Consider the following 15,682-nt stretch of genomic DNA (forward strand, 5'->3'; position numbering starts at 1 on the left):
TCTGAAATTGCCCAGTGAGACTTTTAAAGCCCCTCTGTGGTCACTTCTCTGCAGGTGTTGGTTAATCCCAGGGCTGTCTATAGGGTAGAAACTATGGGCCAGGCCCGGGGCTGGCTGAATGCCCCCTTGGGAAAGCTTTCAAGGCACAATGACACATTTCTGGTCATCTACTTTGCCACCCATGGGGCAAGTTGGAAAGCAAGACGGGTGGGAATGTGGAGAAAATGAGAGGGTGTGAAGAAGCCTCTGTAGGAGCAAGTGCACCTGTGCACGGGTCAGGGCCCTGGCTGGAGCATCAAGCCATCTGCAGGAAGGTAGGAGGCCAAGGCTCCTTGGATCCTCCCCAGGGCTGGCGTTCCACCCAGACAGAGTACGTGGAAGCCCTGGCAAGTGCTCACACAGTCACTGGACAGGCTGTCTCTAGTGCCAGACATTCTACCATTATAGATGAATTTCTTTGCATTGAGAAGTGACCCCTCTGCAGATCCTCATTTACGAGGCAAACATTTCTGGGAGAGGCAAGTCACAGACATTTGTAAGAGCCTGTTTTTAAGGTTGCTTTCTACACTAGGCAGGGTGAGGACACCAGGAAAACCTGCATAGAGGTGAGAGTACAGCTCTAAAGGAAGCAAAAGGTATAGGTGGCCTTAGAGTCTGTGGGACAAATTCCTGGCCTGAGGATCAAATCTGGCTACAGATGCATTTTGATTTGAAAGCACCAGATGTTAAATGAATTGAGTGCCAATGTCTCAGGAGGTCTGCAGTCCACCTCCCCCCCCCCCCCCCGGCCTGCATACCCTACATATTCAGGTTACCCGACTGACCGCACAGGCCTCTGGGTATAGGGCTCCTGCACTTTAGACAGCCTGGCCTCCATGCACCTGTTTTGTTTGGGCACCAAGAGAAGGGAGGTTGCCTTCCCCTCACTGGGAAAAAGACCCTTCCTTCCACCTGCAGGGTCCTGGAATGCCTTCCCACGGCCCTCACCTGAAACAGGTAGTCTCCAGGAGGCACGTCGGTGATGTCCACCCACTGGCAGTCGATGTCATGGCGGTACACGTCCCAGCAACCCATGGTGATGCCCTGCTCACCAAAGTTGGCACACTCGTAATTCTTCTGGATGTCTGCAGGCAGGTGCCGAGGGAACCCCAGTCACCATGCACACATGGTGCCTCCACTCTGTGTGCCACCCCTCTCCAAAATGCACCCCAAACAGCCCTGCTAGGCAGGTGATATCCCAGACCCCACCCTCAGCATTCGATTCCTTCCCCAAGGCCTTTAGCCTCAGCTTCATCAGGGCTCAGCATCCCACCCACATTGTGTGGTGTCTAATCCTCTCTCCTTTCTATAGAATCCCTTGCCCGATTGTCTACCCACATCCCAGCCCTCTTTCCAGACCCAGCCAGGGTCCCCCTCCTCCACGAAGCCTTCCCTGACCACTGTGGCCCACTGTGGCCTTTCTGAGGAATCATTAGCCTGGGAATGAAGTGCATGCTTATTGGGGGAAAGCTCTGGTATTTATCATTTAGCTTAATGTGGGGTCATCTTGTCTCTCTCTGGATAATCAGCAGTTGAATTTGGCCTCGGGTCTGGTTTGTCTGTCTGACCCTTACTGGACCAACCGCTTGTATGGCACATGGGAGTTGCTCAAAACCCATTTGCTGTGTGGTTTCACGGCACATCAGTGGGAGTTACATTTACTGAGAGGCTGCCACGTTGGGCACTACTCTAAGCACTGGGTTTATCGAGAAGAATCATGTGTCTCCCCTTGAAGAGCCCCAGGCATGTCAGGATGGCAGGTGTGCTCACAGAGCAGGTGCGGTGGCCTCCTAGCAGTGTGAGCAGGGTGCTGCCTCTGAGAGAGTCTGGGAACTGCACAGGGGCTCATTTGAGCTTGATCTTGAAGGGTAAGAGCCTGAGGGGCAGGGGCACTAGGCATCGGGACACAGGGAGAATGGCTGTGGCAGCCAGAGTGGGAGAGGCTGTGTCTGTGGTCCAAGGGTTTGGGCCTTACCTGGGATACTGTGTGGCCCCACTGGTGCCCATCAGCATAACTCTGGGGGATCCAGGTGCCTTTTTAACCAGGCCCTGCCCACACCCCCAGCCCCAAGCATAGCCATGGAAGGCCCCATAGAGAAAGGTCACGTGGAGAGTCAGAGGTGGCCAGAGTCCAGCATCAGACCTGGGCTCTGGGCTGGGTGGGCACAGCTGGTAGAGTATTGCATCCCTCTGCAGCCCCCCAGCCCCCCTACAAAGATACCTCCTTCACATTCTGTGTCCTCCAAGCAGAAGCTGGCTTTGTGGCCCTCTGCCACCTTGGTGCCATTGAGATTCAGGAGATCATAATGGGTGAATACTTCCATGCTGTGGTAGTGCCTGGAGCGGGAGACAGGACCTGGGGGTCAGTTTGGGGAGCAACTGCCACCTGCAAACAACTGCCTGGCTGGCGATTTACTTCTGGGGACACCTTGAGTAGCGTGGCCCAAAGGGGTGGCCTGTGGGAGAGGAGGGGGTGACCTCATGAGGCGGTACCATGGGGCTTACATGGGCTCCGGAGTGGGGCAGCAGCTCCCCTTCCTAGGCCTCAGTTCTCTCATCAGCTAAATGGGAATAATAACGGATGGAATGCATGAAGTGCCGTGGGAATAAGTGAGGTGAACTGACGGGCACAGGGCCTGGCATAGAATAAGCTCAATGAACAGATATTTGTACTCAGTGCCTCTGATAACCCTCCTGAGCACTACAGTGGCTCTCACAGCCCGTTCCCTTTTGGTATACTTTCTGCAGACTAGAAAAAGTTACTTTTCGCTGTCTTTTGAAAACTTTTTAAAGTGGGAATATGGTAGAGAGGGGAAGAGAAGAGAATGGGGGAGGGTCTGTGGAGTGAGGGGGAGAGGCCGAGCCGGCACTAACATGTCCCAGGGACAGGCCACCAGGAGGCGGGACCAGGGTGGAAGGGGTGACCAGCCACAGCGGGAAGCCAGCAGCAGGAAGTCTTGCTCTTCGCAGGAGAGCAAATAAAAAAGAGGGGAAAGAGCTCGGGAAGCCTGTGGGAAGGAGTGAAGCAGAGGAGGGAGCTGAGCAGGCGGGCTGATCGTTTACATAACGGTGCCCCCTGTCCTCACTGGGCGGCCGGGGGCGGAATTGAGATCAGATGCAGATTCCTGGAAAGTGATGCATTTGGTTCAGAGCGCACAGGGGAAACGGGGCTGCCCTGGAGCCGGCCTGCTGCGGCACTGGGCTGGCCAGGCTGCAACGTGTGTGTCACAGTCTGCAACTACCAGACATGCTTGTCTCTCTCATTACAGGGGACATTTGGAAAATGGGTGTCTCCTGGGGAAGAGAACGGTCACATGACCCAGCCTTAGGCGTGCGGAAAGGACCCAGGAGGAGAAATCGCAGAAATGCCTAACACGCGGCAGAGACAGAGGGGTCCTGGGTACCCGTCAACTCCCTCATTACCACTCCTCCCTGCAGTGACAGGAGGAGTATTTTTATTATGACCCCCACCACTACCATTCCCACCCTTATTCCCAGGCCCAGGGTGCCTTCCTTGCCTCCCAGGCCGCCTGTGGTTGGCCTCAGGCTCCCTGTGCTGGGCAGCAGAAGGCCGGGGGAAGAGGGGAATTAAGAGGGTGGACTTTCGGAGAGGAAATCAGAGGTTCTTTTCCAATTCCTCCTGTGTTTGCCTTTGCTAAAAATAATGTCATAAGTTCCTACGCTGGGTTTTTCCCAGGTCACTCATGTTTCTGGGTAAACGATGCTGAGCAGTCACAGGGACGCATTTTGTGGCAGCTGAAGTGATGACTTTGAAAGTCTCTTTTGGCTTCTCGAAGGAGCAAGATGAGGCATGAGGTCTGACTCACTGCCTAAAACATGTCTGCATCTTTCAGGGAACAGCTTCTGTTACCCTGTTTACCAGCTGGAAAGATGGAAGAGAAATAGGTTTACGTTCCGTTGTCTAAACAGAACTCAGACGGAGACCACAGACAAACTGTTGTGAGGCTGACCTCCTCCTGCTCCCCCTGCTTCTGCAAACTTGATTTAAGAGTCTTCCCCAGCTCTTCAGATTTTCCCCTGTGAACCCTGCGAAGGAAACAGCTGGGCTGGAGCCTCCCAGCCGTAGCTAGCTGCAGTCCTGGAGCCCTCTGCTTTGCTCCAGTGTATGTGGACACCCCCACCCCCCGGGCCACGTCTCCCTCTCAGAGAGCCCAGGGGCACCCCACCCCACCCCACCACCCATACACGCCCCACCCCGGGAGGCGGGAAGGCGGGTGCTGGTGACGAGGGTACACCTCCTCTCTCCAGGCTGAGGTGTCCCAACCTTTGGAAGTCTGAGACGTGGACTGAGGGGGCAGAGATGGGAAACTTCACCTGGAAAGGAACCAGCACACTAAGGAGACCATCATCTCCCCCGGTGGAGGCCCCTGTAATCTGGATAAAGGGAGGACTGCCTTCTACCGAAGACCCCGGGGCCCAGTATTCGAGGACACAGTACCCCCTGAGGACACATCCTCGTGACAGACAGAACTGGACCAGAGAAAGGCAAGATGCTTGGGTATTTTCTTTGTTATCCTAGGTCATTGGGACCCAAATAGAACTTTTAACCGGAGAAGCGGCGCAGGTTGGAGGAGCTGTTTTTCACCCCTTGTCCTTTCCCACACCAGCCACCCGTCCCCTGCGCCCCCAGAACGGATGGACCTGGCTGCGCTCCGCTGAGCTGGGACAGTGCTCCTGCCCCCATTTCAGGATGTGTTCCAGTCTCAGGAGGTGCTGCCACTTGGGAAGGGACCCTTCCGCTCACTCCATCCTGTCTTCCTGATGTGAAGGCAGCCCCCCAGCTGGAAGAAGGCCCCCCAGATGTGATGAGGCCTAAACTTGGCTCACAGAGGCCACATTACATTTCTGGGGCTTTGACCCAACATAGGGTCTGCTCCACACATGGAGGAGGCAGGATGGAGCAAACAAAGGTCTCCCCTTTGTAGCAAAGACACCCCTGACTCGGAGGGCTGGCCCCGGACCTGGATGTCCACCTTCCTGCCTCTCCAGCTCCCAGCAGCTCTCCCGGGTTTTCCCAAGGTGGCAGGGCCAGCCCTGAGACACAGCTCTGTGTCTTGGTGTGCGCGTCTGTGCCCAGCTTGATCTTGGCCCTGTCAAAGCTGTGACGTGATATGCCAGGTAAGCACGTTTGGCCCCTCTACCTGGGGGCACAAGCAGCAGGAGGGGGACCTCTTCAAGATCATCAACCAAGGGCCATGCACGTGAGAGAGAATGATGCAGGACATTGTCCTCTGTGTCTCGTTGGCAAGGAGACTCCTAAGGTGGTCAATCTCTGTGTCATTTTGGGACTTTCAAAGAACAGAGCTCTGTTTCTCATTGTAGCACTAATTAAACTGGGACTGATAGTTTCCCCCATCTGCACTAATTTGAGCCAGGTTTCTCAACTTTGCATCCACAGATGGGCTCAGAGTATCTGTACATCTGCTGAACCAGGATGTTAAATATTCTAGAAAAAAATATTTTTTGAGTGGAGGAAGGGCCAGGTTTCATCAGACTCCCAAAGGGACCCAGTAGAGGTTTGGGGCCAGGAGTCCTGTCAAAAGGTCCTCCCACAGAGCCTGGAGAAGTCCCAGAGCCCTGGAGGCTGGGTGGGATCCTATGGTCACAGGGTCTCAGCTATAGACCAGCAGGGGAGGTCTGAAGGGACATATGCTTAGCCACATGTTCTTCCCCACCCTTCCCTCCCAAACCACTTACTGGAACATGTGTAAGCAAAGAAATAACACAGACCACAGGAAACACAGGGGTGGGGCAATCAGAAGCAGTTCCACGATGTCACGCTCAGAGGGGAGACCATTCCCGGGAGAGCAAGCATGTGTCACACAGAGGCTCCGGCCGTGCAATGTCTGGGTGGACCGCCATGTGTGGGGCAGAGATCCAATTACCTTCCCCTTATAGATGCGCAGACAGCGTCAGCCCTGCAGGCCCGGGCCTCCATCACGTGTCCCCAAGGAACTCAGGCACCAGCACGGTCATGACTGATTTTACCCTCGGCCTTCCACCCCGCAGAAGACCGACATGCTTCTATATAAAGAGCAACAACTCTGGCTGATGATTACGGCTTTCAGAACATACAGACAGTCATTATAAAGAAAAACCAGCACCCCTACCTTCTGTCCTAGTCCCTTCTTTTGAAACGAGTTGAACAACTCTATCGCCAAACCGATTCCAATGTGACTAGGCCACCGGATGTCACATAACAAAGCAGACAGAGAGATTTCTGACGAAGAGTCAGCAGAGGTGACAGAAAGAGCTCACACTTTGGGCTCAGACAGGCCCAAGTCGGGTTCCCCACCCATAACTTCTTGTGTTACACAAACACCGAGCCTTTGTTCCCTTCGCAGTGAAAATGAGGGTGCCCCGTGCCTGGCACTTAGAAGGGGTCAAGAAATGTTAGCTCTTGTGCCCCAGTGATCACCGCATTTTAGGGCAGGAAGAAGGCTAGAGATGGCCTAGATGGGGCATCTCAGACTGCGATGTGCACATGAGCACGTGGTGATCCTGTTAAAACGCAGATCCTAATGCACCAGACCCCGGGGTGCAGCACTGACAGACACACCAGCCCACGGGCCTCCCTGGGAGAAGCAGGGACCAGGTGCCAAAGCTCTGCGGTGTAGGTGGGATTCTGAGCACAGACATGGGCACTCACTGGACCCACGTCTGGGCCTCCCCCCTTCCCTTTTCAGAAGTGTGCTCGCTTCTGTTCCCTTTATCTGCCCAGCTCAGGTCTGAGCAGGAGAATGCGAATGAGCGGGGGCAGCAGGTTCTGGATTAGAGTGAGAATCAAGGCAAAGAAGAAAAAAAAATAGAAAGGCTGGGAGATGAACGGGGTGGCTTCTGTTGGCTCCAGCTAGGGCTGGCTCTAGGCTTTCACTCTGTTCTTGTCCAAGATTTACAGCCCTGGGATCAGATCCACAGACTGAGGCCCGGAAGGGACATCAGAGTAGATGACATGGTCCGGCTGTCCTGACACCACACAGCTGGTTAGAGGTGCAGCTGGGTTGAGAGACCAGATCTCATGACTCCTGGGGCTAGAACTGTACCTCCAAACCTACTGTCTTCCTAGAAATATTTAAAATACATACTGGTATTTAAAATATATTTCTAAATGAACTCAGAGTCCAATCACTGCAGAACCCCCAAGCACCCGGTAGAGCACGAACTTCCTGTGGACACACCTGAAAACCGATGACTGAGGTCCGTGGAGGGGCATGGGGTACTCAAAACAAAGCTTGTTTCCTAATGTTGGAGGCATGGGAGGCAAGAGAGAGAATGGCTCAGGGAAGGGGAGGTGGGCCAGGGCAACTGGGAGTGGAGAATGGCAAGTCAGTATGGCAGACAGACTCCCTCCAGCTTCCCATCTGGGCCCTGCAGCATGTTGGGGTGGGGCAGCTGGTGGACGGTGGAAGGGAGGCCTTACCGGTGGCAGTCGTGCCAGATCCACGCATGGCGACCGTTCTTGGGCCTGAAGTCAGACTGGCCATTGTTGTGGATCTGGGAGGAGAAGCGCAGCAGCCGTCGGTAGCCCGTGGTGGGGTTGGTCTGGGCGGCCGAGGCCGAGAGGCAGCTCTCCTCCATGGCGCACTGGAGTACGAACATGGGCCGGTCCTCCAGGTAGGTGGTCTGCTGGACAATGTCCGCGTTGAGGACCAGGTCAGGGGCGGCTGTGGAGGGCAGACACAGTGCTCAAGCAAGACACGAGACCCTTCCCCCCTTCCCGAGTATGTGACTTCTGATTCCTGAACTGGGACAACCCCCCAACCTTCCCTGCCTGGCACCACCTTCTGGAACTGACTCATGGTCTCCCTCTCAAGGTCACCTTCCTTGAGGAATGCCAGCCCCAATTCCTCCTCTCCTTCTCTGAGTGTCCTCTTGGACACCTCTGCAGGTATCAGTGCAGGTGGGCAAAATGTTGGAAATTGTGCAATCTGCGTGATGGGTACATGAGGACTCATTATAATATTCTCTCTACTTTTCAGTAGCTTGAGATTTTCGGTAATGAAAAGCAAACAATGACAAGGACAATGGCAAACAATAACAATATCCTCTGTACCCAGAGAGAACCCTCTTAATACCTTGGTCTAATTCTTCTGGGAGTGATACAGATCTATTTTTCAACATGTGCAATATTGTATGCAGATTTATAGTCTGCTATACTGTTTCCCTTCAAATACATCTTGACATATTTCCTTGTTAATAAATATCCATTACAACATTCAAAACATAGCTACATATTTAATTCATAACCCTAGTCCATATTTTTAAATACACTGGTTGCTGGGAATTTTTCCCAGTTAAACAGAAAGCTGCAACAAACATCCTGTAGTAAATCTGTGTATATAACTTAAATTATTTGTCTAGAATATATTTCTATCAGTGAAATTGCTGGGAGGAAGGGCTGCGTATCTTCAAGGCTCTGATGTATACTGCCAATCACTTTAACAGGTTCTTCCAGTTTCTGCTTGCAGTGGCTCTAGGCTGGGTTTTTTCAAAGTGCATCCTTTAAAACAGGATGACTTACTCAATTAGCACATTGCACATAGTGTTAAAAAATTACTGATGGCTACAATCTATATTTTCGGTATAAATATATTAGGTTTTACTTCTTTACAAAGGATGAACTAAGTTTCCCTTTACAAGTGGGATTCCATTGAATGTTTCTAGTACACGTCATATCACAAAAAATGTTGTATGTGAATTATTTACAAGATCCATCCATCTTTTTTTTTTTCTTCTTCAAAGAGAGGAAGGGAGAGGGAAGGAGATACATCAATGATGAGAGTCATTTATTGGCTGCATCCTGCACACCATTTGGAGTCATTACCCTTTTGCCAATATCTATTTTTCTTTCATCTGCTTTTATTTTATGCTACCTTGAATTTTATTTAAGTTTATGTTATCTAAATTTCCTTTTGGGGAAAAATTGGTATATTATAAATATAAATGGGTTAACAGGCCAAGCAAAGTCCCCTGACAGTGGTGAGACGGCTTCTCTCTGCTTGGGTGGCCGGTAAGGGTGATGCTCTCAGTCTCTCCTCTCGGACAGGATGCAGTAGCTTGGGATGTCTGCCCAAAGAAGCCAGCGCCGGCATCCACCCACAGTCCTGCCTTACAGGACTTAGGAAAATGCTGAGTGAGTCTTAAAGGGGTTGATGGGAGAATCGAATTGACTGAGCTCAAGGTTTAATCTTCTCCCTAGTTTTCCTTGATGGTAAAAGACAGCGCATTGTTTTTTACTAAGCACCTGCATAGATTCATTGTCATATTTAATTTTCAGTTTCTAGAAAAAAAAGACAACTGTAGATCATAGCAGTTAACTAACTTTGCCAAATCAGCAATAAGTGGCAGGCAGGGGCTGGCCTCAAGTTGCTGGGCCAGATCCTGGGCCTTCTGCTTCCTTGATTCACTGGGGATTGGTTTTATTAGGCCAGGGGTGGGAAGAGCAGAGTCTGGGGATCAGGAGAGTGACATGCCTGCAGGATGGCCTCTGGTCCTTTCTCTCAGCATGGAAGGGAAACTTCACAAGCTGGGTCATTCTGCATCCTGGTGGGGCTTCCCCTTCTATATTTCCAGTCTTTCTAGAATACCCGGGGAATCGTCAGGAAGGTAAATCGCCTCCAGGGTGTGAAACAGAAAATGATCCGGGGAGGAGGACAGTGGAAGGAAGAAAGCTGTGTGTACCAGGCAACTAGCATAGGCTTCATGCTTCACTAACCTCAGAACCACCTCCAAGGAAGGTGTTCTCTTCATCATTAACTGCTAAGAGCAAGGAGTTCGCAGCCATGTAATTTGCCCGAGGTCGCTTAAATAGTCTACAGTGGCTCTGAGATTTGAACACAAGGCCCCCAGACACCCCGGCTTCTCCCTCCTGTTTTCTTCTACCCCCTATCCGGCCATCAAGCAAGTTTCTGTGGTTGGGGTTGGGGGAGTCCTTTTTGCCTTTTGCCCCCACCTTCTCACCGCACAGGAATTAACCCTTTGCTTTCTTTTTTGACTCAGCTCATGGCAGAGGCCCCAGAGCCTTGCAAGGAAACACCAGTGAGACTGGTCCCTTCCTGGAGCCTGGCAGGGAGGGCGGATAAGACTACGAGGAACACTCACTTTCTGAGCAGGCGACTCCAGCCCCATACTGCATTTGGCCCTGGGGGCAGGCCACGTCCTCATCATGGCGACAGTGCGTCAGGGACAGCTCCGTTCCCGAGCACTTCACTCCGCTCATGACCACTTTGTTGGCATTGATGTTTTCGTGCCAATACCAGGTCTCCTGGAGAATCAACAGAAGAAATGGCCAGGATGTCACCGGCAATGCTCACTTTCTCGTATTCTATTAACATTCAGCCTCACAAAAGTCTCAAAGCTTAATGATCCCATTTTCCAGATGGAGACAGCTGAGGCACAAAGAATCACCTAAGTCATGCAGTTTGTTAGTGATTGAGTGAGAATCCAGGTCTTCTCACCATGAGAATTAATTATTTCACTTCCCACCCTCCCCCCTCTGGAGAGCATTGCTAAGGTAGCTTTGGTCAAACAACTGTTGTGTGTTGTGTGTCAGGAATGGCAGGCACCTGCAACTCATGCTTCCACTGACTTATCCTGACATTATGAATCAATCACGGCACTCTCTCCTCTAAGCCTGACTGTGATCTGAGTCCTTCTCAACACAGTGCTCCAGGAACACACTACCAACTGATCACAACTGGCAGGAGAGAAGAAATTTATTCATATATGGCAGTAGTTAGTTTGATATCCATACATTTTATTGGGTCTGTTTCTCTAGAGAACCTGACTATACATTCCTCATCTTCTAGATGGAAAACCGGGGCCTAGAGAAGGGACAGGACTTATAATCGGTGACTGATGTCAGGTGCAGGCCCATGTCACAACCTCAGCTGAGGCCCAGATGTCGTAGCAATGAGTTGACAAGGAACAAAAACAGCTGGACAGCCACTAGGCTGTAATGAGCACTGTTTGTCAACTTTCCTCAGAGAAACAGAGAGTACCCTGGCTTGTCCTAAGCAGCATTAGCAGAGATCCTATGCTGGCCCGGGAAGCTGGCTCCCAGAGGGCATGGGGAGCAATGTCAGGGGCCATGGGGCAGCCTCTGCTCAGGACTCACTGCCTGGACCTGGCCGGTAGTCAGGGTCAGCAAGGCTGCCAGAGTTCTTCCATATCTCACCCTCGTCCCAAGCAGGGCCACCTGGGCACAGGAGCCGGGGTCAGGGTTAGCAAAGTGCGGGAGGGGGTGCTCCAGCCATTTTCCTGCCCTGCGAGAAGCTGAAGGAAAGTGTTTAGAGCCAGGACACTATGAACCTGGGACTATTCATTCCGTGTCACAGGAGGGAAAGTGAGGCCTGCGAAGGTGGCTGCTTTGTCCCAGATCATTATGCCGCGGGCTGCTGGGAGTGTAGCTGGGAATAGATTCCAAGCCTTCTGTCCCCTGCCCCGCACTCCACCTCTGACACTGTTCTATGCTGTGGGTGCCTGTTCCCTCACAGAAGAGTCCAGAGGGAATAATTTTAGAAGCCAAATGCTACTTGTCTTTCTTCTGCTGCCTTTTGGGGCAGGAGCTTGGCTGCCCTCCGCTGAGTCACTCTCTTTGAGGAAGGGGCCCCTGGGAGGAGGGTGCAGGCGCTGTGACAAGGGTTCTGGAAGGGCTTTGAAATTTAGCAGCTGATCAACCAGAGAATGCATGAGCATGGACTACAGCTGGGAACAGGTTCTGGCCTGAGGGGCCTCCAGGGGAGCAAGCTAAGGCACATGGCATGTTGGGCCTTGGCCTGGGTGGTCTCCACTACCCCATAGGACTGAGTTGTTTCCCTCTGCAAAGGGCAGAGGACACCCCAAGATTAGCCCTCAGCCTAGGGTGAATCCCAGTGCAAGCTGAGTGAACTGGGAAACCAGTCTAGGCCCTCATTCTACAGAGAGGAAAAGCAGGGTGTGTGTGTGGGGGGGGATGACTCGCTCAGGGACTTGGATTTGTGAGGGGCAGAACTGAGGCCAGGATGAGGTTCCTGCCTCCCAGCCCACGGCACTTGGCTTTCCTCCTTCTGGGTAGCTGGGGAAGGTCTGTGGAAGATGGGGGCTGACTAGAGGTGGGCAGGATAAGACTGGATGGAGGAGCTGAAGCTGGGACTTCTCACCTGGAAGGCATTGCTGGCGAACCCCAGGCCCAGCTGCCGGCAGACCACCATGGCCTCCACAATGCCCCAGTTCTCACCACACACCGTCCCCCATACGAGGGACCCGTTCCTCTCCGCCAGCACCTCCACCCGGCCCTCGTAGGGGTTTCGGCCCCCATTCAGGCGCAGCTGTAGAGAGAAAGGCAGGCACGGTCACCAGGAGGAGATACAGAGGAGCAGCCCCATTGTATTGCCATCAGTCCCAATTCTCCCATGCCACAGGGTCCTGCCTGGGACACAGAGTCAACAGCATCACTGAGAGCCTACTGTGCACTTCCAATAATTCATGCCTTTGGGATAAGGCATGATACCTAAAGAAAGCCTCAGCAAGTTAAGCTGCCTGGTCAACAGTCCTTAACAACAGCACAATAGCTGACCAATCCTTAGCAACAGCATGGCCCTTGGGCCACAGGTCTTAATTCCTGTTATGGACTTAGGGGCTGTAAGGGTCAATGAGGTCAGCCGTCAAACAGACAAGCCAAGGGCAGCCATGATATTCCATCTACCTCCCAGGGTTGTTGAATAGATGAATGAAATGAGACAGTTCACAGAAAGAGCTCAGGCAGGGCCTGGCGCTCAGGAAGTGCTCGAGAAATGCTAGGCATCATCACGGCAATGATCCTTTTTAGCTGGGAGTCCCATCAGAAAACAAAACTTTCCTCAAAACAGATAGAGGGGCTCAGAACAGGCAAGAGGCCTGACCTCCAGGAGGCCAACGCTGGTCTTCCTGAGTGCCTCTGGCTGTGCTGTGGCTGGATAGACAAAACCAGTTCCAGCCTGTGGCCTTCATTAGCCATTCAATGAAAAGTCAACTGATTTTTCTAGGAATCATCTCTCTTGAGCCTATTTTTAGAGGAGCAAACTGAAGGCTCAAAGAGATTAAGGAATCAGCTAGTGAGTGATTGTTTAAGCTCATTTGTGTGTGTGGTGCCCCCCCTCCAATCCATATGCTGGATTCATACTCAAATCCCCCAAATGACTGTATTTGATGAGCCTTTCAAGAGGTAATTAGGCTAAATGAGGTCATACGGGTGAGGCCCTAATCCAATTTGACTGGTGGTCTTACCAGGAGAGGAAGAGGCACCAGGTATGCACAAGCACAGAGGAGAGGCCATGTGAGGACACAGTGAGAAGTCTGCAAGCCAAGGAGAGAGGCCTCAGGAAAACCAGACCTGCCAGCACCTTGATCTTGGACTTCTAGCCTCCAGAACTACGAGAGGCTACATTTTTATTGTTTAAACCACCCAAGTTTGTGGTATTTTGTTCTGCCAGCCCCAGCAAACTGACACAGTGATAAAACTTAGGAGTCTCGATTATTCTGCCCAGTGTTGTTGCCAGGACCTTTGGGGGCCCCAAGCCAGCCACACGGAAGCCTGACCATCTGCTGTGGCAAGAACTGGTGCCATAGGAATTTCTTCCACAGGTGACTATCCCCATTTACTTTCCAGGGGTAAGAAACAGATCTAAGTGTAAAACTCTCCCACACTCTGTAGATGAGAGCAGGGGCCACCTCCTGGAGCCTGGAGGGCCCATGAAAGGGTGAGGGCTGTTTGTGCTGGGAGTTCCGTGCCTCTGGGGCATCACTGGGCCTGGCTCAGCAATTCCCACCATAAAATAGTTCTGCAAAATTTCACTTTCTTTGGCCCAGATCTTTCATTTGGGTTGAAAACCCCACTCCACCCAACTCCAATCTGTCTGAAGTGAACGGTGCCACAGCAAGCCAGACTCAGAGCACGTTGGCTTTTATAGATCTGTTATGGCTATTAGAATGCTGCTGGGCAATTACAGATGGCCCAGCCCCTCTTCCCACAGCTGTGAGGCCCTGACCCACAGTCCTGCTCACCCATAAGCGAACGCATGGCTTGGCTGAGTCTATCAGGTGCACACCTTTGGCCTGTTGGGCAGTGAGTTGCGCAAGTTCAATAGTGCCTTTGGCATGCTGGTGCCAAGGTCAAGAATCACTGTCAGCTGGGGAACCATCCTGCATCCTGTTGTGTCTGAGTTTGCTCATTTTAAAATAAGCACCCAGGAAGCTCTTCCAACGTGCCACCCACCAGATGATGCACAGACCCGACCACATTCATGGCATAATGAAGGACATTAAATAGGACTTACTGGGCCTTTTGGTAAGACTGGATAGACTTCCTGGCAAGAGGAAGTCATCTGCTGGCTACTCCCGTGGGCAAGGACATCCAAGCTAGGAGACACTACATAGGTTTTTTGAGGCCCCATCTCAGGATAGGAAGGTGTGCCTCTGGCTTAACGCTGTTAAGGTTCCCTTTTCTTTCCCTCTGGTTACTAAAATACTATCTGTATTGTGCTTACATCTGTGTGACTTGCAGATCTGATGTCAGTTTGGTTCCTCTGGGTGCTTGGAAAAGGCCCATGCCAAGGGTGCCACAGGTGCTGTAGACCTGGAGTCCCTCAGAAAGAACTGTGTTGGGATCGCACATACGTCCAGCCCCAGTGCAGGATGCAGCACCCAGTGGACGCTCAACATCTGCCACTAAGGACAGTGGTGCTTATACGTATGTTTTCTCATTCTGGCACACTTACAAATGCTAGGTGGCAATGTCATGATAACAGCGGAGCCTGAGCCCTTCCTAAGATCATCGCCAGAGTACCCTAATACCACCACCTAGAAACCTTCCAAGTGAGGCCACCAGGTCTGTACTTTCTGGGGCCTCAATGACCTAAACATAACACAGTTCCGTCTGTGCGTCCAGTCTCTTCACCTTCTTCTGGAAGCCCATGGCAGGGATATTACATCTCACACCAGCATCTTCCTCGTGGTTGCAGCCCTGGGACTCGGCATTGAATTTGCAGTCTATGATGGACTTCTCATTCCCAGTGCACTCAATTTCATTGAGATGGATGGGTCCTATCCCTGGGGAAGAAAATAAACATGGGCTATGAAAGCTTCTGAAGGAAAGTTTCTGCAATTGGCAAGAAAATCCCAGATAATAAGAACACGTCTCTCCCACCTTCAAAACTCTCCCAACTGCCCTCCATGGTCAGCTCAATGACTCAGCCTTTCCTCCCTGGACAGAGTTGCTTCTTGTCTTGGGATCCACTTTTCCCATAAGAGCTAATGAGGGGTGTACTAACTTGTGTGACCTTGGCCAACTCATTCAGCCTCCCGAATATTGGTTTTCTCCCTTAAATTAAGGAGCTGGACTAGAAGACATCTAGGTTTCCTCCCCAACTTTCATCTTCCATGCATTTATGAACCTGAAAAGGGTGCCTATTGCTGTACAGTCTGGATCCCTTTAGGACACAGAGGACATGCTCAACTTGGATGATCTGAAGAAAGTTAGAAAAATAGACCTTTACAATAGAGGTATGAACAGGCTGTAGGGAAATCACAAAGGACAGTCCAGTGCTCGGGGTCTAATAGCACTAGGGCACAGATATCAGCCCCAGGCCTGCAGACGTGAGGGGAG

The 15,682-nt window shown here is 51.9% G+C and overlaps 1 protein-coding gene across 2 annotated transcripts in view; it reads right to left on the reverse strand.

Annotated features, from left to right (window-relative positions):
• LOXL2 (lysyl oxidase like 2) overlaps nt 1-15,682 on the reverse strand; it is an 86,537-nt gene that overhangs the window by 3,909 nt on the left and 66,946 nt on the right. For both annotated transcript variants that reach the window (XM_081137009.1, XM_081137008.1), the window contains exons 7-12: nt 14,975-15,126; nt 12,201-12,368; nt 10,162-10,324; nt 7,481-7,724; nt 2,261-2,376; nt 988-1,124 (exon numbers count right to left, since the gene is read on the reverse strand). In XM_081137009.1, coding sequence (XP_080993135.1) covers nt 988-1,124; nt 2,261-2,376; nt 7,481-7,724; nt 10,162-10,324; nt 12,201-12,368; nt 14,975-15,126 — 980 coding nt within the window. The remainder of the gene's footprint in view (nt 1-987; nt 1,125-2,260; nt 2,377-7,480; nt 7,725-10,161; nt 10,325-12,200; nt 12,369-14,974; nt 15,127-15,682) is intronic.

This window comes from Miniopterus schreibersii, assembly GCF_964146895.1.
Source record: "Miniopterus schreibersii genome assembly, chromosome: 4".
Taxonomy (NCBI): Eukaryota; Metazoa; Chordata; class Mammalia; order Chiroptera; family Miniopteridae; genus Miniopterus; species Miniopterus schreibersii.